Below are 20705 nucleotides of genomic sequence, written 5' to 3' on the forward strand. Positions count from 1 at the left end.
GCTGGGCCAAAAGGCACATTCAGGAAGAAGCAGGGGAAGAGAAATAACTGGAAATGGAGCAATGGACCATAGCTACATGCATTATGCACAGGCCTCAGGCTTTTCCACGTTTGACAAAGCTGTGGATTTCTGACCAAACCAGGATCTCCAGCTCCCTCTCAATCCCCGTCCCTGAGCTTCCTGCAGACCAGTCCAGCCCATACTCCCAGACCTTTGGGTTCTGCTGGTGTCTCATGTGGATTGGATCAGGGAAAATGAGGTGATCCGTATCAACCCTCTCACTCCCTCACATGCTGGAGTCTGACACCTAACCACTGTGGGTCATCTTTTATTTTCTTTTCTAACCCTTGGATTACTGATATGGAGTACTCTTGTTCAGAACACCGTGCCACACCTTGAGATCTTTTACCACATGGTCATTAAAAAAAAAAATTTAAAAAAAAAAACTTTCCTAATTTTTAACACTAAACTTCTACTAAAAAATCCATGACCTCTTAAAAAAAAAAAACTCCATTTAAATTTTGAGGCAGGCATTACTTTTTCCAAGGACCTGTCCTCCAAGTTTGCAAGTTGGCTCCTTCAGACAAGGACAGCATCCAGCTTGCAGCAGCGAGTTTCTGGTTCCGCGAAGGCCAGAGTAGCCTTCAGAATCTTGATTTAGTGCCTGCAGATGTGACCCAGCCACAGAGAGTTCCAAGGGAGATTAGGAGCAAGCCCTTGCCCAGAGACATAAGCGCCTAGCTGTTAAGCCCGTGGACCGCCCTACCAAGAGGAGAGTCAGAGCAGGATTTGTCCCTGCAGGAGATGCTCAGCATGGCCACGTCCTCTCATCAGGAAGCAGTGCAGTGAGTCAAGACACCGGGGTGACCTTTGGGTCTCTCCCATTGGCACTTGCCTGAGTGGGGCCGGGGCTGTGTGACCTGGGACTCTGGATGATGATTACGCTGATGTATTCAGGCTTGATTTCCTACAAGACAAGAGGGTGTGGGGAGAAGTTATTTACCCCCCCCAAGAAAGAGGCGTGCTTAAATATGGATTGAAAAATGCAGTCTCAAGGGTCACATTTTGAGCAGTGCTGGATTTTGCAGCTGTTCTCCAACGTACGCTGTTGCTTTATTTGTGAAGCAGAGGAAGGGAAACTGCTTTCCTTGTGCTCATAAATGATTTTTCTGGGCAATTACCAGACTAGAGTAGACAGGCATGTTGATGCCCCGTCTCCCATATTTTGATCCGAAATGTCTTGCTAACAGCTCTGCGTCTCAGTAACTGACACTCTTGTAAATATTTATGAGCTAATTCCCCACCCCAAAAAGCAACGGCTGTTATTTCTAAGAGCCGACAGATGCTGCATGTGGCCTGAGCCTGCTCAAGTTGGCAGACATTGCTTCAAGCTTGCGAGCACACACACAGACACACAAAATGTGCTGGCAAAGAAAACTGTGGTCCAGAAACAAAGCATGAAATGAAAGCTGTAAACCTTTACGGTTTCCCTCCTGGAAGTGGTATCGGCTAGCCGAAAGTCAGTTTTGTCTCCCTCACAGGGTGTGCAAGGAGAACTGAACTGAAGGAACTGGTAAATGACCTCCAGTCAGCTCCTACCTCATGACTTTTTCTTTTCTGGCTCTTCTGATTTCATTCTCCTCCCAGAAAAATATCCTATGTTATCTTTTCCCTTGTGGCAGCATAGTCTGTGGCTGCAATTTGACTGTGCATCACATTTTGGCAGACCAGCATCCCCTAAAGAATAGACACACGCCCCTGCCAAGACATCTGACCTCCACAAACCTGTTGTCACTTTCGCAGCCCTTTACTCTTTACACCTGCATAGCTCTCTCTTGTGTGACCCCCTGCTCACTCAGCTGCGCAAGCCTTGGAGCTCAGCAGTTATAGCTCGTCTTGTTTGGATTTTTTTCTTTATCTTTTGTAGGGAGAAACTTATTTCTTCCTGACATTTCTTAATCCCACATGGAGAGGCACAGGTGATTTCTGTTTGGATTTTTTTTTTCCCTCTGGGAGGGTCTAACTTGCTGTGCTTCCAGCTGATAAAAGATACAATGTGTAGCTTTATATGCAGCCAAGAGCTAGTGACTACTCATGTCTCAGCCTCCACAAAGCTCAATGCTACTGAGTGCGATGCTTAGCCTTATCTTGTCCTCAATTTGCTGTTGCAATGAAAGGGGGGAGGAGAGCAAAGCAGCCTGACTTGAAGAGGCATACAGTCATGTGAGTTACTGCCTTGTTTTCTTGGGACCTGAAGGGAGGAGAGGGAAGAAGGTCACGGTTAGTTAGGACTGTGAAAATTTGGGGCAATCGGTGTGAGAGCTGATGAGTTGATTCCCTCCACCCCTCTTCTCTTTCCTTCAAACAAATAACACTCAATCAGAGATAACACCAAGGTGCCCAGCCAGGAGCGCTGTATGTTAGTGATGATGCAACTTGTGTGGTCCCAGCCACTTCCAAGTCTGAAGCAGTATTAATTTTGTCCACTATTCATCAAACAGCAATTCTTTGTGCCCCAGGACTCCTGCAGAAATTTGTCACTGCCTTGTCAGAGAAAGCCAGCAGACAGCCAGCTCCAACAGCCAAAAAAGTGATATACATAGGAATGAAAGAAAGCAACAGAAATCCTCACCCTCTGCCTCCAAGACAGTTTCCCAAATACTGTTCTAGTACACGTTCAGTTTAACTGATTTAGTATAGAACCTCTGTGGAAGAAGTTGGTTCATTCCTGGAAGAAGGAGCCTGTAAAAGGGCCTGTTTCTTTGTGAAATAACTTCTCCCAGAAGTTCAGGTTCAGGCACATTTATTGTCTTGCATCCTCAAGGACGCTAACACGAGGGAAAAACAGCCATCGTGGCACTCCTCATTGCTTTCTGAATGATTGGGTTTGTGACTAACTTAACGACAGTTTGCTGTGGATTGCAGCCATCTCCCAAGTGGGGTCAATGGAAATTGTTCAACTGACTTGAATGAAAGCTAGCTCAGACTCCATTATGCTACATATAATAGATAGTTTTAATGACACATACCCTATTTTTGTTTGTATTTTACCCAAGATTGTGGGAAGAAAAAAAAAGCAGGAGCAGGGTGAAGAACATAGCCAGGCATGTTTCAGAGATCTCTCCTGTTTGTTTGGTAATAGGTTTTTGGTTCCTAGTCAGATGTTTATGGGCAAGTCTCTGTGTCAAACACTGAACTTTTGTACTTAAAAAGGGATAAACTGCACACACCCCTATGGCAAGCTTTGTTAAGTATTCTCACCTATTGGCTCCACAGGAGTAGCTCTCAGCAACTCATACAAAATACACAACAGGGATTAATTACTAGCTTGATCCTGACACATTCACAATAGCAGTAGAGAGTTTCTCTTTGCTCACCAGCAGACAGACTATCCCATTTTGTATGAGCCTCAGATAAAGAGTTGGCTGTGGTAGGTCTCTCAAAATTTCCATTATGCTACTGTGGGTGTATGTTTGATGCCTCTGTTTGGACAGAATAAGGAAAATGGGTTTTAGACAAATCCATGCTTCACTGAACATTGCTGGGCAACTCACCATGGCCCTAAGGCCACCCGTTTGCCTGTTCAGGCTAGAATTGTGCTAGGTAAGACTAAGGGTAAAGTATCTCAATGGCCCCAGCACCCTTTGTCTGCCAGACCTCCCATGGGGCTGGCACTATACCTCTAGTTGTCCTAGGACTGGCCTTCAGTTAAGTCCTAGGGCTGATAGTTTGCCTGATTGCCATGGGTTACAGCTTCCCTTTCCCACCACCGCAGGTTTAGGTGATAACTACTTGATCTAGCAAGGTGCTTCATGTCTCCTTGTTTTTCCCACTTGCTCTCCTTCCGCTGCAGTGACAAACGCTATGTCACAAGTGTTAGGGAGGCAGGGGACATCCAATGCCCTCCTGTCATTTTGACTTGGGAGCCTCACAGTGTAAACTTGCTCTGGTGTAGGTGGCAGACAGCAGCATTTTGACCATATCAAAACATATGTTTGATGTTAAAGAAGGCAAACCTCATAGGAAGGGCACTTCCCCAGAGCTCGCTGTAACCTATTAATTCAGGCAGGCAGCGGATGCCAGGACCCTATTCCTTATGAAAGTGAGGCAAGGGGAAAGGAGAAAGAGGGCGAGGAAATTTTCCTTGTGCTTCTGCCACCAAAAGCGTGCGTCCCCCAGGAAGACGTCTCAGGGGCAGCATCAGGCTATTTGGATTCCCAGCTTGCCAGAAATTACTATATCTGGAATTTGCCAAACTGTTTGGATCCGAGCATAAATTTGTCACCAGGAGATCTCTAATTACACGCAGGAAGCTGCCAGAGGAGGTCAGGTACAGTTCACTCATATAAATCCAGCATGAATATGCAGCAACTCAAAAAGCTACATTACATGATCAAAACTGTGCAGATTCACATCAGCACAGATGTTAGAAATCTTTGCCTTGAATCTTTGCCTTGCATAACCACTGACGTTATGAAAACGTCACTGTCAATCAACAGCGAGGGTGGCATTTTCAAGCATGCTCTGAGCAAGCCAAATTCTCCTGCTGGCGCCAAAATCAAGGGAAGTTTGACTTCAAGGGCTAGCAAGCAGCACTGACTATGCAGGGGAAGGGTAAAGGATGAGTATTCTACTTCTGCCCCACTTTTCCTTCCCCAGGAAATGGAGCAGATCAGGAAATGATCCCTCCTGTATCCCACTGTGCCTGTTACTTAGTAACAGCATCAACACCTTTGCTGCTGCTCAGCCAGGACAAATTGTGTTCCTCAAGAGGATAGAAAAGCCATCCCAAAAGTAGTCACACCCATCCTGAGGTCCCTCATGGCTATTGCCCTGCAGTATTGTTGTGTCTCTGCAAAGCAGATTTGCAGCAGAATGGTTTCACCACGAAAATGATGTGCCTGCAAGCCATTCTCCTTCCTACCGCTCAGCCAAGCATTGAGCCCAAAACGAATGGGAAGAAGCTTCTGGAAATGCAGGGACATCCATGTCAGCGGTGGGGTTCACATCCTTGCTGGGGCAGCGAGCACTGGGGTTGCCGGTTTTCTTGGCTGTGGGTGGAGCTGCCTGCTGATCCAGGGACCCATCTGCAGATGAATCACGGATTTCCTTGGAAAAAGGCCTGCCCGGGGGAGACAAGGCAGCCAGCTGCTTAGGTCAACAGTTTCAAGGTTTGGAACTGAAAGAATAATGTTTGGCTGCAATCATTTGAAGCCAGGAGACTGATAGCGGGTAGGGACTGAATGGAAAGGGCACTTGTGAAGAAATGCCGCTGCTGACACTGTGTCAGTGTTTTACAAGTAACGGCATTGCCAAATCTGCAGGAAGAAAATTACTCGATCCTGAAATGTTGACACACCAAATCAGTTCAGCACAGGGGTAGCCTTAGGGACACGACCAGACTCCAGAAACTGGTGGAGTGTGCATTCAGCTTTCAGCACATGTTTCCCTATGGCTGCCTCAAAGGCAAGGACTCAAAATGCATGTTTTCTTGATTTTAATTTGGAAAATGGCTGTGTGCAATCCCAGCCAGCACAGTGGGATCACAAAGTTGGAGTCCTCCGTTGCAGTGCAGGTACTACATGGGCAGCTGTAGGGCTTCAGCTCATGCCACTAGCAGTTGCCTCTGCAGATGAGCTTGGCTCCTTGCTCTGTATTCTCTAGTCTATTTTTCATTGTATCTCCCCGTTAGTTCCCTTCAATTTTTAGTACTGTTGCATCTTTGTCAGCTGGAAACATGCTGAAGGCTTCAAAAGTCAGTGGGTAACAAGACTTTGAGCTACACCAGGAAGAGTGTTCTGATCCCCTTGGCCCTGCAGATGCACGCAAGGCGTTTGCCTGTTGAAGGGTGCTCAGATGTTGGTTCAGTAGGTATTATAGCCTTATCCAAGAGACACTAAAACACTGCACAGGGAAACAGGAAGTTAACTTTTTTTTGTCCAGTTACATGCCTTATGTCAGGCTCAGACCAACCAAATATCCTTCAGGTAGGAGACATCTGTGGTCTGAGCCCAGATTTTACAACCCAGGCCCTTTTGCAAATGAATCTCACAATAGAAGTAGTAAATCAGGCATCAGAAGGTCAGACATTTGGTATCCTGACTCCAACTGTCACCAGCAGATGTTTTAAGAAAAGCACCAGATCAAGTCACACCTATATCTATAAAGTAATTTTTTTTGTCTTGTGTTCCTCTAGAAGCTTCTAGAAAACAGCACTGTAAGGCATTGAAACCATCAAATTTAATGAAAATTGGCGGACTTCCCCTCTGTGAATTTGTGTGATCTCTTTTTTTTCTTTAAATTTATTCATACTTTTGGCATCTGTAGCCTCTTGTTCATGTAATTGTGTCCTGTGTAACATTTTTTGCTTCCTCATTGTTAAGTTCATTGGAGGCCCCTTCATTCCTGTGTTGGGAGATGCAGTGAATAATTATCAGCCCCACTAAACTCTGAGTAAAGTTAGAAGGGTTGCCAGCAAAGCCAAAGAGGATCTCAGAGTCCCAAAAGGATGAACAGTGCATATTTTTTATCATAGACAGGGACAGTTTTATCTCATGTGTAAGATTTCAATCTAACATTTTATCTCAAGTTATTTTTAAAATCTTCTTGCTAACAGATAATCCTTTGTCTGGAGTGGCATAAAAGGGCAAATGTGTAGTAGCAGCTACTTGACTGTATGGTAGCTGTCCAAGAAAAATATTTGTGCAAGTCTTGCTGAGTCAGGGTATGTTTCCAAATAGGCAGTGTGTCCCTTTCATTGACAGGATTTATCTCATGCAAGCCAAATCCAATACTCTGCTGCACTGCACACTCAGGGAAATAGTGCTCCTTGTTTGCAAAAGAGACAGCAACCCTGTTCAGCACAGTGTGTAAGTATCATAGTGTCATGTCTGCATGTGGTGTTTTACACAGTAAAATAGATGGGCCAAAAACTTTATTGTTTTGTCTAGACAGGTGCCACCTGGTGCCTAGACAGTATTTCACAATTTTTCACAACCTAGATTAATGAGAGGACAGATCATTAGCATGGTTTGCTATTGACTTGAAGATCTCACATGCGAGACATACCGATACCAAGTCATCTTGGCCATTCCCCTGCCAGTCCACGACTCTTGGACTGAGATGTGCTACTGACACCAAGCTATAAATCAGGCCAGTTTCTCTTGAAATGGAGCCGAGCAGCAGCCTAGCGGCTCGCAGATCCTCTTAGCAAACCTCATCAGGGCAAGTAATGACACCCAAACGCAAGTGGCTTCACATTGCTGGAGGTTTTGATCTGAACATTTTGTACAGTCCTCGCCAGGAACTCTTTCTAAACAAGGCACAGCCTCCCAGCCCCACGGAGACTTGCAGCCGTATCACACATTGGGCACCTGCCTGGGGCAGTGGTAGCACTGGTCTGAGCACGGGCCACACAGCCAACGTCCTTTCTCTGCCGTAGGAGCCGTGGAAACGTGCACCTTGTTTGCTGGTGCTGCCCTGCTCCACAGACGTGCACCTGCCCGGACCCTGCGGTCAAATGAAAGCGGTGCAGCGTTGGGTGGAAGGGAGGGGAGAGGGGAGCGAGGCTGTTCTGCCACTTTCCTTGAGAAGAGCACAAGGCATGGGGAGTTCAGGGTCTTGGAGCACCGAGACAGCTCGCTGTGCTCCAGAACAGGAGGAACGATGGCAAAGGCACGGGGAGTAAATCCCAGCCAAATCCGAGTGAATTCAGCACGGGAGCGAGCACGCCTGGTATCACATCCCTTGGGAAAGTGGCATGCTCCTCCGGTAAGGAACGCCCCGTTCCCTGCTGCCCTTTCCACACAGAGATCCTGTGTCATCCTGCCTGCTCCCAGCCAGCCACGGGAAGTTCCCTGTCTTCACCGTAACCAAAGCCCTCCTGTTCTCCAGTGTCGCTGCTGTGAAGTTAGCACCACTTTAAATAAGAAGTTAAATTTAGCACAGCATGAGCTCACCATCCAGGAGAGTGAATAACCCCCATTCATTCATCCAGCACTCCTCGCTTCTGCACAGATCCCCTCTTCCATTAAGTTGTTTGTTTACATAAAACTTTGCCAGCCTATATAAACTCCTGAGCTGTAACATCTCTTTTACATAAGAGCTGTGGGGGAGGGCAGATAAACATGCAAGTGCCTCAACGTGTTCACTCATGCCCAGTAGAAATGTATACTGTGGTTATCTCAGAGTCGCAAAGTAAATATGTCGGCCTATAAATGGCATGAGATTTAAAGCATCCCAGCAGGCAGAAAAAAATATTTCTGTAATAAACATAATCAATTAATTAATTGATTGCATGTTAGTCCAAATCTGTCATAAAACATCCTGTCTATCAGTTGCTGATGAAACTGTTATTTACTCAATTCTAAATTTGCAGGACACTAGAAGGTGCTGTGTTAGCACAGAAAGATGTCAGTGGTATGAAGTACAACCTTCACTTCAGGCTACCACCTCCTGCTTTGGAAGAAAATTGTAGGTACTGTCTTTAAGGACGGCATTGAGCTCCTCAGACATTACCCTTTGTACAGCTACAGCTGGCCACTGTACCACCAGTATGGAGAGCTGCCTCTAGGGAATACTTTTGGCTACATACAGCAAGACTATATAAAAAAGTGAGTTTCTAAAGATTTTCCAGTGAATGAGTGCGTATTTTCTCTCCTAAGTTTGGAAACTTGAAAAACATCCATGACGTTATTACGGCAGGTTCTATGTCTTTGGTGGAGTTGGTAAATTGACAGGATTTTTCTTTTTTTCCCCTTTTTTTCCTTCTTGATAATAATAATAAGATCCTAGTCCTGCATTTGAGAACCACTGGCAGCCTCTGATTTCTTCATGAAACAAGAAAAGCAGTTTCACATGTACTTCAGAGCTCCACACCAGCAGCAGAGAGGGGCAGCAGCTCCCACATCACCGCACTGTCAGAGACTTTGCAAAGTCCTCTTAGGACCTCAAGTTTCCTTTGAGAAAGCAAGATGTCATTACGTCCAGCTGAAGATGAGAAGTTTGAAACAGAATGAAATGGGTGAAGTGAAGGTTTTGAAAGACTTAACAGGAAATTTGCACAGAGGGCTGACTGAAACAAATCTTTTTCTCCCCTTGCACAAAGTGTGCTTCCTCACCCTGCCCGTTCCCATACACACACACACAAGCACAGGCATATGCATTCATGAGAATACAAATAAAATCCAAGGAAAATGAAATAATCCATTACATGCTTCTGCTTTCCCCAGCCACGTGTTAGTCTCATTGCTTCACGCAGTGTACTACCCAAAATACTCAGGGTGACTCATGATGTTGGGGGATGTCTGCTTGTGCTGGCCAGTTCAGGTGATCACAGAGCAGGTTTGGAAGGAGGGGAGCCTGGCACTGATCGCGCTGCTGAAGGTGACAGATTCTGTCACAGGGTCAGCCTTTTAACCCAGGCTAAAATAATGTGTCTCTAAAGACTCCAAAACCATTTGGTTTTGTGATGGGAAAGAAGGGTCTCACTTCTCCTTGCGCCTTGAAAAAACTTGGCATATAAGAGCCAGCCCCAACTGAAAGGACAAAAAAAAGTAACTCATTCCCTACTTCATTATTGACTTTCTCAGTGAGGGTAATATTTACAAAACATTTTTTTCTAAGATTTCAAGGAAGATTATTTGCAGAAAACATTTACATTGTATTTGGACAAATGAAAAAAAAAAGAGAAAAAAAAAAAGGAAGAATGTACTTCATGGTTTGCCTGGCTAATTGTAGTCAGGAAGTTTGGGTTTACTCCCCAGTTCTGATTGTCAAATATTTGCAATTAATTTTAAAATAGTTAAAATTCTCTTACTGAATGAGTTCATGTTCAAGAATCATGTGCAGAAAAAGGAGTTATGACTCTTTAGAAAAACCATATCAGTAACAAACTTTTCTCAGCTGTGTTCTACAGACAGCGAACTCAATTCCCTTTTGATTTTATTCCCAGCATGTCTAGGTGTGAGATCAGAATCCAGGCACAAATGCCTGCAGAAATTGAGAGGAAAGCAGATGTCATTCCCATCTACATGAGACGTCTTTCACCTTGGGAAAGTGGTCAAGGGACTCCAACCCATGCTGCTGTAAAAAACATCCTCCTTTGTCTCCTCCTTATATCTTTAGTGTCAGGACATGGACCTGTCATGCTGAGTCCCCACCGCTCTCCCATTCTGACCTGGACGCCAGAGCAACCTGACCAGCTTCTTCATCTGAAGTCTTATTCAGTCTATAGTGTCTTAATGTGTTCCTATAGCACCCAATTTAACCCATCAAAACAACATGCCTTTGAGCACACATTATAGGCTTATAACTGCAATTGCCTACAGTATAACCACTGTGATATTAAAACTGTAATAAAGCTGCTTGAATAAAATGAAATGCATCCATTTTCAGAAACAAATCCAGTGCTGGAGGAGGAAAAGAACAGAGAGATCAGAATTAGTATTATCCTTTTCTGATATCTCTTTATTTTATAAAATATTGCACACATGAGTTACACGGGTTGGGATAATGAGAAATGAACATCTCTGCTTGGGATGTCTTTCAAAGCCATCATTCATGAAATGTATAACAAACAATCACAGGTTAATAATTACTATATACCCTTGGAGAAATGAGACCAGACAGTTAAATTTAGTCCACAGTGTGTTTGAGAGGCAATTCCTCTGAACCAAATTTCATCATGTTGCAGGCTGTGTCCAATCAATTACAGAATTTATGCTTTTAACATGCATTTTAATAATTTAAATACAACTGTTAAATAGAGTCACAGGAACATGAGAGGATTTCTGTGCTGTTTCGTTGATCAGATTTCACAATGTGTCATCCGGGATAAAGCTGTATACATGCTGCAAATGGTCTAGGCAGGGCACTTGCAGAGGGAATGGGTACATCAAATGTGCTGCAAATCCTCTTAGGATTCTCATCCTGTGCCACTGACTGCAAGGCTCCCTCTGCCATCAGTGGCAATGGGAACCAAATCCAAACTAGAGACTGAAAAATATTTTTGTTTGCAAACAATTTTTTGAGTAACAAATTTTTCTTTCTCTTCTACTCTCTCACAATCCCTTTGTTTACTCCCATTCAAAATAATTTGAGTTACGTGATAGTTATACAGAAAGTTTAGAAGTCTCTGGAGTAGCACACTGTATAACATACATTGAAGAAAGCAGAAGTCTCAAACAAAAGGAGGAGAAAGGAAAGCTGTGAAAGAAGGTAAATTGTGAAAGCAATTCAACTTCCAGCTTTTAGCAAGCTTAAAAGTGTACAACAGGAGGAAACTCTCAGGGTAAAATCCATCTACACACCAAGGCAGCAGAAGGTCTGTCTGCCTTTTAATCCTCAAAGGACATCACCATTTAGGTGCTAAGCCCTCCTGCTGGATGGCGATGCAGAAGTGATTATCATCCTTGGTGAGCATGCTGCAGAGAGCTTCCCTGTGAGTCACTCTTGAAATGATCTCTTTCCTCTTACAATGCAGGAAGCATTTTCCATCCCCACCTGCACATTTCAGTGTATGCTTATAGAGCAAGGGCTGGAATGCTGGACAAGGAAAACCAAATTTTCCACTGTTTTATAACTGCAGACCCATGTTGACCTGAACATGGCGGTCACTGAGAGAAGGAATTGGGCTAGGAAAGTGCAATGAAAAGGGCTACTCTTCTGAGTTTGTGGGAGTCCTTCTTTCATAAAGAAAGTGAGGGAAACTTCATAGCACATGACATTACAGGCATCTAACTTCACCTACATGAAAACAAGAAGAAAACCATGATCACAGTTTCAAAGCAATCTAGCTGGTGGAAATGGAGAGTGAGTGACTGAAGCCAGCTCTGGGATCCTGGAAGGCAGAAAGGCAGACTGTCCTTTGGACTGTAAATGGGTGTTTGTTCACATTAGCATATGGTGCAGGTTTTACAACCTGCTCTTGCACCCTCTGCTTGGTGTAAGACACTTCCCAGATTAGGAGGAGGTGCTGGGTGCCTGGACCCACACCGCTACCCACATACAAGGTCTGACCCTGCCCTCTTCAGAGGGAGTGACAAAACCCCTGCTGCTGCAAGCACTGCAAGGTTCTTCAGTTTGCACCCTCCATTACAGAGATGGAGCAGCTGCTGGGCTGTGCACTGGGGCTCAGCTCAGCAGAGGCTGCAGGCACCTCTGCTCAGCTGGGGATGCAGCTCACCTCCCATCCCTCCAGACTTGCCTCCTCACCCCTTCCACTGCAGAGAAGGGACGACAGCCAGGTAGCTGACAAAACCTAACAGAAATTAATGCTGAGGACTGTGAGGTGGTCATAATGTGGTAACAGGAGCTATGTAAGGATCTCCAGTAATTATTTTATTTAAATTGAGGGCTTTGGGGTTCTCGAGGGTTTTTTTTAGAATCCAAACCTCAGTAAACTGTTGCATCATAGTAGCATGATGGCAGGACTGCTAAATGAGTAAGACAGCACTGGTCATTTTGTGCTCACTGTGCAGATATCCAAGCATTTTAAAGTTTTGCAGCCCAAGCAGAGCTTCCTCTTTCTTCCCACTGTCTTGGGCAGTTGCAAGTGCTTTCCTTCAAGCGAAGTTGACACCAGTGGTCTGAAAACACTAAACTATGCTCTTGTGGCCAGAACCAGAATGAACTATGGTTATTTAAAAAAAAAATAAGGTTCTGATGTAGCAAAGATTAGCTCACATTACAGGAAAACAGCAGAGGAAGTTACGTACTTTCCAGTTTTGTTCTTCGTAATGGTTGGCAGGGCTTTTCAAGCTTGCCTTTCAGAAACCAAGGCTACTCCTGGTAGCCCCACAGATGGCTGCTCTCCACTGCTGTTTCTTGGATGACTTAACCAGTATGTCCCAGTTATGGAAGCCACACCAACCGCTCACTCACTGGCACTCCTGCTTTGCAGGGATAATGGACATCCCTGCCTCTGGCTATATTTCATATCAGCAGTGAGGCTCTGGGACAATTGTTTCTCATTGCCCAAAGAAATAGAAGGTTAAACCTGTCCTCAGAGGAACAAAATTTCTCTGGCACTGAAGTTTCCATTACAATTTGGAGAACTTTTAGCAGGGAATCAACATTGGGTGTTTGGAGGTGGACTGTGGACCATGTGTAACCAAGGCAGTCTTATCTTTGCTCTGCAGATGGACAGTCTGCAACATGTCTTGTGCAGAGTGTGAACTCCCCCTTTTTCCAACTTCTCCTAACTGGTAGGTTGTCTCTGAAGGCCACTCACGGCAGGCATCCACTTTCCTTCTGTGCCTGTAAACTGCAGCACAAGGAAAGGTGGCTAGCAAACGTTGCAGTGGGGCTTACAGCAGTTAGGAGCTGCTGTCAGGAAGGGAAAACCAGAAACAGAAGGCAAAGATTGGAAGGGAAAAGGAGATAAATAAGTGACACAACCTGCCACATTTCTGCAAGGAGGGGCTGCATTTCTCCCTGCTTTTGGTGCAGGGAGGACCATACCGCAGGCAGAGGCAATTAAACACACCTTGGAGACCTACCAGGTGCAGGACAAGGCCTTTGGACTGAATTTCTCCCTTAGCACCAAACAGTTTTGTTGCAGGAAAAGGCAGGAAAGATGGGCTGCAATGCTTGAGGCAAGCTTTTGGGTGAGATCTTAACAGACATCAAATGAACCTCACTGTAGATTTCCCACTTTTGAAAATGTAAGGCTCCATGCTTGACAGGAGTTTGCCCGTCCCTGTAACGTGAGATGCAGGCGGCTGCCAGTGGTCCTGCGGGCTCCTGTTTTGGCTCTGTCAATCTTATGTTCATGAGCGTCAAAGAGAGTGTAGAAGTTAAAAGGAAAAAGAAAGTGGCCTATGGCTTCAGAAACATCCTTTTTCTACAAAAGGAAGTGAGTATGTGAAAAGAAAATAGTAAAGAGTATCCCCCAAAAGATTAAATTCTGCAATCTTTTTTTTTTTTTAAATAATACTTGAAAACATATGAGGAAGGGAAGAAAAAGGTAAAAGCCAGGAGCGTAAATGCAGAAGGACATGGAGGGACCTGTTAGGAAGGGAAGTGCTGCCAGCAAAACGTTGGTTTGCTTTCCCTGGGGAACTCTGTGCTCCTGGAAATGCCTAATATAGGTACTGAGTTAGCACAGCCAGCACCCTCGCCAACCCGAGGAGTCCAGGCTTGGTGGCCAGGGGTCAGCCCTGTCGTTTGGGAGGTATAGTCCCACTCAGGGAGGTAGAGCCCACGGTAGGGGGGTGCAGCCCACACTTCTCACCTGGCAGAGGAACAAGCTGTTTCTCCTCCCCCTAAAGCGGGGCTTCTCATGGAGCTGCCGTTCAGGAGCCCATGGGCCTGTCCGAGTCAGTCTGGACAGGTGGACGCCGGGGACCACCGGCCCCATCCCTCAGACCGACGGGGTGGCCACAGCCCTCTCGTACATGCGTTCCAAGATGCGGTGGATGCTGGCGAAGCCTGGCCGGTCAGCAGGCAGCTTGCTCCAGCACAGGCGCATCAGGTTGTAGAGCTCCAGGGGACAATTGTCCGGGCAGGAGAGGACGTTCCCATCCCTCACATAGTAGATGACCTCTTCGTGAGCCATCCCGTAGTAGGGCTGCATGCCGTAGGAGAAGATCTCCCACAGCACCACGCCATAGGCCCACACGTCAGACTCTGTGGTGTAGCGGTTGTAGAAAATGGACTCAGGGGGCATCCAGCGGATGGGGATGGCGTCGTTCTCATTCGCTTTGTAATAGTCAGCTGAATACATGTTCCGCGAGAGACCAAAATCGGCAATTTTGACCACCATGTTCTCCCCCACCAGGCAGTTCCTGGTAGCCAAATCCCGGTGGACAAACTTGCGCTCGGAGAGGTACGCCATGCCGGCAGCCACCTGCTTGGCAATGTAGAGCTGGCTGGTGCAGCTCAGCGCCATGGGGTTGGGGAGGCGGATCCGTGTGTCCAGGCTACTGTGCACCAGGCTGCAGAGGTTGCGGGGCGAGCGGTCACGCAGGTACTCGTTGAGATCCCCGTAGGCCATGTACTCGAACAGCAGGCACATCGGTTTCCCAACAGCACACACACCTGAAGAAGATAGGTGATGCAAGAAATGACCATGCAAGTCATTTGGGTAGCACAGAGGGTTCTGTTGTGCAAAACCAAAAGTCTCAGAAAATACTTACACAAAGGGGAAACTTTCAACAATGCATGAAGGGACAGAGAGAAACATGAAGCATGCAAATACCATCAAGTTTTCAAGCATCCCTTTGTGTCTTTGAAGCTCCTTCACCAGGGATCTATTGCTGAACTCTGTGGGAGATGTTAACAAGTCATGTAGTTGCCTGATTTCTCTGGACATCCCAGGAAAAAGACACACTTTTGGAGCTACGTTTAATTAAGAGCCCAATCCTGCTTAAGTTGGCATTAACAGAAGTATTGCCTCTTCCCAGCTGCAACTGGAAGGACATACTTTCAGGAAGTAACCTTTATAGTTTTGATCATGGTATTTTTTAATTCTTTTGCTTGTTGTAATTATTGTACTTATACTGATATAGGTGTAGGGGCTACACATATGCCGGAAGACTTCAGGAGTAATCACAAAGGGCTTGTTCAAGGGTTCAGTGGAATCCTGGAGATGCAAAGACACTCCCATTACAACTTCTGGATTCTTCTTTTTTTTTTTAACAGCTCATGCAGAAAATGTTGGTTGCAGAAATTACTTTTATCATCACAGATGCTCAAAAATGAGAGAATAAGACAAAGAAAAAACAGACATCAGAAAGGAGAGAGTTGCCACATCTGATAGATGCAGAACCCAGTCCCACTGAAGGGCACATGCTTAGACCTACACAACCTTTACTTGGGGCCAGCATTAGTACAGGACCCCAATCCCACATTACTGAGCATACAGTGATCTGGCAAAAATATTTGTGTGCCTATTACTAAATTGCCAACCGGCAAAAGCCAGCCTTTAAAATGTATGTGTTTTGCTTTCTTAGGGCCATCATTTAGCAATTGGTGATCCAATTTATTGTGAAATCTGAAGTTCTTGTTGATGACCTAACACTTGAATATTTGAGGAAAAGCAGATAGCTGTTCCCAGTGTGATAAAATCAGGATCTGACAAGCATGAGGAATGTATGTGAGAGCTTTATCGTCTAAGCTGCCTTAACAACATGGCTGTTTTCTCCACGCCCCCACAATGTCAAACTAGTTTGTTCCTGTACCTTTGCCCTTTCCTGACCTAAAATGTGTTGACAATAAACACAATGTTTATTTGAGTTTGGGCCATTTCCTGCTTTTCTTTTCTTTAGACAAATTACTTGCATCAACTCAGCTTTCCCAAAACTGCGGTTTATCTATTTCCAAATTTTGTGGAGCATCCTATTGAAATAAATGAAGTTCTCAGCTGCCTGTTCACAGGGATCAGATCTGTGTACAACAACTTAGAGCAGGATTGCCAGGTGAAGGTGGCTAGCAACATCTAGTTCAGTCAAAAACTGAAAATTTACTGAAATAAAATTTGGTCGGCAGCTTTCTTCTCAGAATAATGTCCTATTAGCCAAGCTGCAGCATTGAGAATTTCTAAACAAATGAAGGGGGGGAAGGGAAGGGGAAGGTAAAAGGGAAGGGGGAGACCATTTTTGCAGTTGGCATTTTTTGTTTATTCGTTTCATTTTGGTTTTTTAATGCTGGTGACTGTTCAGACATCACAATAGTAAGTGGGACCATAAAACTAACAAGACTTGTGCCTAGTTTTTTTTAAGTACCAGCAAAATATATCGCAGCTCAAGGAAGCTTGTGCTTTCCCTGTGTGACGTCTGTGCCAATGTTATTAAACTGGAAGCAGAGCTAGGCAGCAAGATGGTCAACAGTATACTCAATGCAGGACAAGGAGGGTTTATTACGATGCACCATCCTGTTAAGTTAACAGCATCAGACCTACGTTTGGAGACTTGTTCTGGTGGACAATTTAGCAGAGCATGCAGTGGCACATAGAAAAGCTCACCTCTTTTGCAAGAGGCATTTTCTTTTGCAAAAGAGACCAATATTGCCATTTGCATTAAGCACCAGTCACGCATGTGTGTTTACCCCTGCATGCCCAACAACCCCCCAGCAGATTTGCAGTAGGTGGTACCCTGGACACGGGCACCTCATTCAGATACCTAAAAGCTTGACAATATTCGGGTTGTCAAACTCTGCCATGAGGGCTGCCTCCCTCTGAAAGTCAGCCTGCATGTCTGCGGACGCTTCCTCCTTCAGCATTTTCACTGCCACCATTGTGAAAGGCTCATATGGCAGCAGCCCTGGGGCCCTGCAGGGAGGGGAGAAAGGAAAACATCAGTGATGGATGCATGCACACCAAATGTAGGGTCTGTTTCTGGTGCAAAAGGATAGGCTGATAGAAAAAAAGAAAAGGAAAAAAAAAAGGTGGAAGGCCCCAGCACCGACTGAAGGAACATGAAAGACCATCTTCACCTCAAGCATATCTGCATTGCATAGTACAGAGACATTTAATTTAGTTCAGAGGGGACTAAATCCAGTATAGCTTTTTTTGATCACTGCTCTTTCTGCTTACAGACTCTTTACTATGACTGGTAAAGAGATAAATAAATAACAGGCTGGTAAGCCTCCCTGGATTGAAGGTCACATCAGAAACTTCATGGAGGGCAGGATGGACTCTTCAGTCCAAGCAATTTGCTTTTGGGGTATAATAATTGAGCTTACCAGAGTTAAAAATAAACCAATTTTATATGAAAATGCTGAAAGAGCCTCTTTTCACTGAATCTTGTCCCATACCTGGCATAATGGTGGCACTGGTACATCTGGCTACTATTACTGTGAAAGTAACAATTACAGTAAGTATGTTCCCCTGGTTTCGTAAGGAAAATAGCCTTTTGCCACTGTTCTGTGTGTGCCACTGTTCTCTGTGCGTGTGTGTGTGGCATGTGTGTGTGCCTGTAATTCAACAAGTTATAAACGCATTAGCTAATTTCAGCTGAATTTAACGTGGTGGAGCTGAGGTCTAGGAAACAGTAAAGCTCATGCAGGTTTTGGGGAAATAGGTGACAGGACACAAGGGACAAAGCATACAGGTGCCCTGTCTGAAGAACAACGTAATGCGTGAATACACCCACGTTAAGACACTGGTGAATCTTCAGCTAGAGCTTAGAGACACAAATATATAGGAAACAGAGCATCCTGACTTAGAGCAATCACAGACTCATTTTGTTTTCTTATCCACAGGTCACTGCGCCCTCAACAAGTTTAATTAGATGGACTTGCCAAAGATTTAGGGGCAGCTGTTGCCAAAGAAGAGTAACTTTCCGCTCTTCAAACATGCATCAAACCTCAGACGTGCATTTTGTTGACCACATGAATTCTTCCCATTGGTCCTGCAGTTAAAACACACTCCTTACAGGTAGCCAGCCAGAGGCCATGGAAAGCGGTGCCCATTTACGTGTCGTGCTACTATGCCAGTCCAACTCCCCTCCCATTGCTCAAATGCCAGGTTATTTTACTGCTTCAGTAGCCCCAAGAGGAGGTTCTGATTTCCAAAGCAAACTTCCAGTTTCCTTGTCATGTACTCCAGACATACGACAGTTGCAACAGTTGCACTTGGATGCTGTAAATGTCAAATGTCAGAAGATGGCAGGGTGCCCATCAAGAAAGGAATCTCACAGGTGGCCAGATCACAGCTGAGACGCTCAGGCAAGGAGGTCCAGCATGCCACAGCAGACTCCACACTTGTCTGCTACTGCCTCCATTACAGCAAAATGCCTTCCTTTTTCTTCCATGCTGGCAGCAAGTTTCCAGTCTAGTAGGAGTGGGGAAGTACCAGCACCTACTAGCTGCTGTCTAATCTCAGCGCTCAAGAAAGTCAGCAGCAACAGCCTGAAGAAACCAGTAGAGCATTTAAAAGTAAAAAGAGGACGGCCTTTATCTCTTCCAAACAGCCTCATTGTAGATTACCACTCATCACTGGCTAGCAGAACTAGTGCAGACCTAGTGCAGTGCCAAAGCAGGGGCATGCTTTGGAGACAGAAACTCACCCCAGTCTAACGCCTGAAGTACACCCATCCATCTACTCTTCACTGAAATCCTGTAATGTAAACTAACCTAAATGTAACTTAAGTGAGATTAAACTGCACAAAGCCTTTTAACAGGCCTTCAGTCAACAGCAAGTAATTTCACCCTTGGTAGCTCTTGTGCTACTTAAGCCCAGTTCTTAGCGGACCTGGGAAAATCACACTCATGTGAGACAAGAGACAGACAAGATCACAGGCAGACAAGACAGACAGACAAGAGACAGACTCTGTTTGCAGTCTTGGCAGACAGCTGTTGAAGTTGACCCCTTTGGTGCCCAAAAGACAGTCTTTGCACAAAGGGATAGGGGCACATCTGCAGGGGAGCAATGGGTAGCTGCTGCTTCTGAAATTAACAGGAGAATTCAGGCAGCAGGCCAGAACATGACATGTTTTCTAGAAAATAGGTACATTTCTGCTAGAACTGGGAAGCATCAACAGAAATTACCTTGGGCTTCCTCTCTTGTGATTGTCTAAATGCTTAGGAGAGATGCCCACTGTTTGCACACAGGATGGACACCAGCTGTCCTCGCCTTCTTCACCATCAATGGATTTGTGCAACACTGACAGCATTTGGCTTTTAAGTACTTGTCATTCAAAGAACTAACCAGCAGTGCAGTTAGGGATTTCACTCTGAACCTATCTACAGAGTGCCTGACTTTAAGTTTCCAGTCACGTGTTCTTTCCAGAGCAGTAACTGTGAAAAAACTGAGGAGCAGCTTGAACCTGTATTTGGGATTGTGTCCTGTCTCCCATCTTCCTCAGCATCACAGCTGGGTAGCTTCTGTTAGATCATTACATGATGAAATTAACATCTACTGAGGCTGGTGGAGACCTACCTTTACCCTACCCTTCAGAGAAATTTGTATTTGGGCAGAAGAGTGCTCTGAATTGGCAGAGGCTCGTTTTGTTGTGGGTTTTTTTTAATGAACATCCACACTGTTCTTCAGCTGTATTTGAGACAGCAGGTCAAAGAAACACCCTTTGCACTTGCAAAGAATGTGAGGAGACTTCTGTCAGAGAAACTCTGACCTTAGGGACAGCCTTGTCTCTTGCAGACACAACAAGCTGTGCCTTTGCAGTGGGGGTCTACTGGACTGCTAGCAAAGACCCCACGTCCAGGCTTTTAGGCAATCCTGGGCTTCAGGCTTAGCCTGGACCATGCAGCTCCAGCTCTGGGAGAAGACTTGCATACTGGTCTGCATTGAACCACATGGGGCTGGTGCTCTGGTAGCATGTGGGGCCAGCGTGGTCCTCCCAGGGGCAGAGGACCCTGAGTCAGCCATCAAACACAGTAGGGACAGACGTGAGCCAGGTCCTGAATCTTGTTTTAAGGACAACTGTTAGGGTAAGTGGTTACTTCCTCATCCTTTCCAGTGTGAAGCTGCACCCCGTGAAGACAGCAGCCTTTCAGGAGAAGCTAGTAAACGATAGCCAGACGCTTCCTGTCCTAACATGTTGCTTGACCCAAGAGTGAGTAAACACTGAATCAGGACTCACAGCAAGCCAACTGGCAAAGGCATCGCTGGCACCGTGCACAGAGTTGTGTTTACAGGAGAGGGAGAAATATGAGACCAGAAGAAGTAAGAGGGTTACTAAACTTAGCTCGAGATGTCCATTTAACACATTTAGACAAGTACATTTTATCCATCTGAGATGGGAAGG

General features: G+C 45.4%; 1 protein-coding gene across 1 annotated transcript in view; it reads right to left on the reverse strand.

Moving 5' to 3' along the window:
- Positions 1-10452: 10452 nt before the first annotated feature.
- The window catches only part of MUSK (muscle associated receptor tyrosine kinase), a 58443-nt gene continuing 48190 nt past the window's right edge, over positions 10453-20705 (reverse strand). The window contains exons 16-17 of the mRNA XM_009923116.2: positions 17121-17269; positions 10453-15039 (exon numbers count right to left, since the gene is read on the reverse strand). Coding sequence (XP_009921418.2) covers positions 14363-15039; positions 17121-17269 — 826 coding nt within the window. The 3' untranslated portion in view covers positions 10453-14362. The remainder of the gene's footprint in view (positions 15040-17120; positions 17270-20705) is intronic.

This window comes from Haliaeetus albicilla, chromosome Z (genome assembly GCF_947461875.1).
Source record: "Haliaeetus albicilla chromosome Z, bHalAlb1.1, whole genome shotgun sequence".
NCBI classification, from domain to species: domain Eukaryota; kingdom Metazoa; phylum Chordata; class Aves; order Accipitriformes; family Accipitridae; genus Haliaeetus; species Haliaeetus albicilla.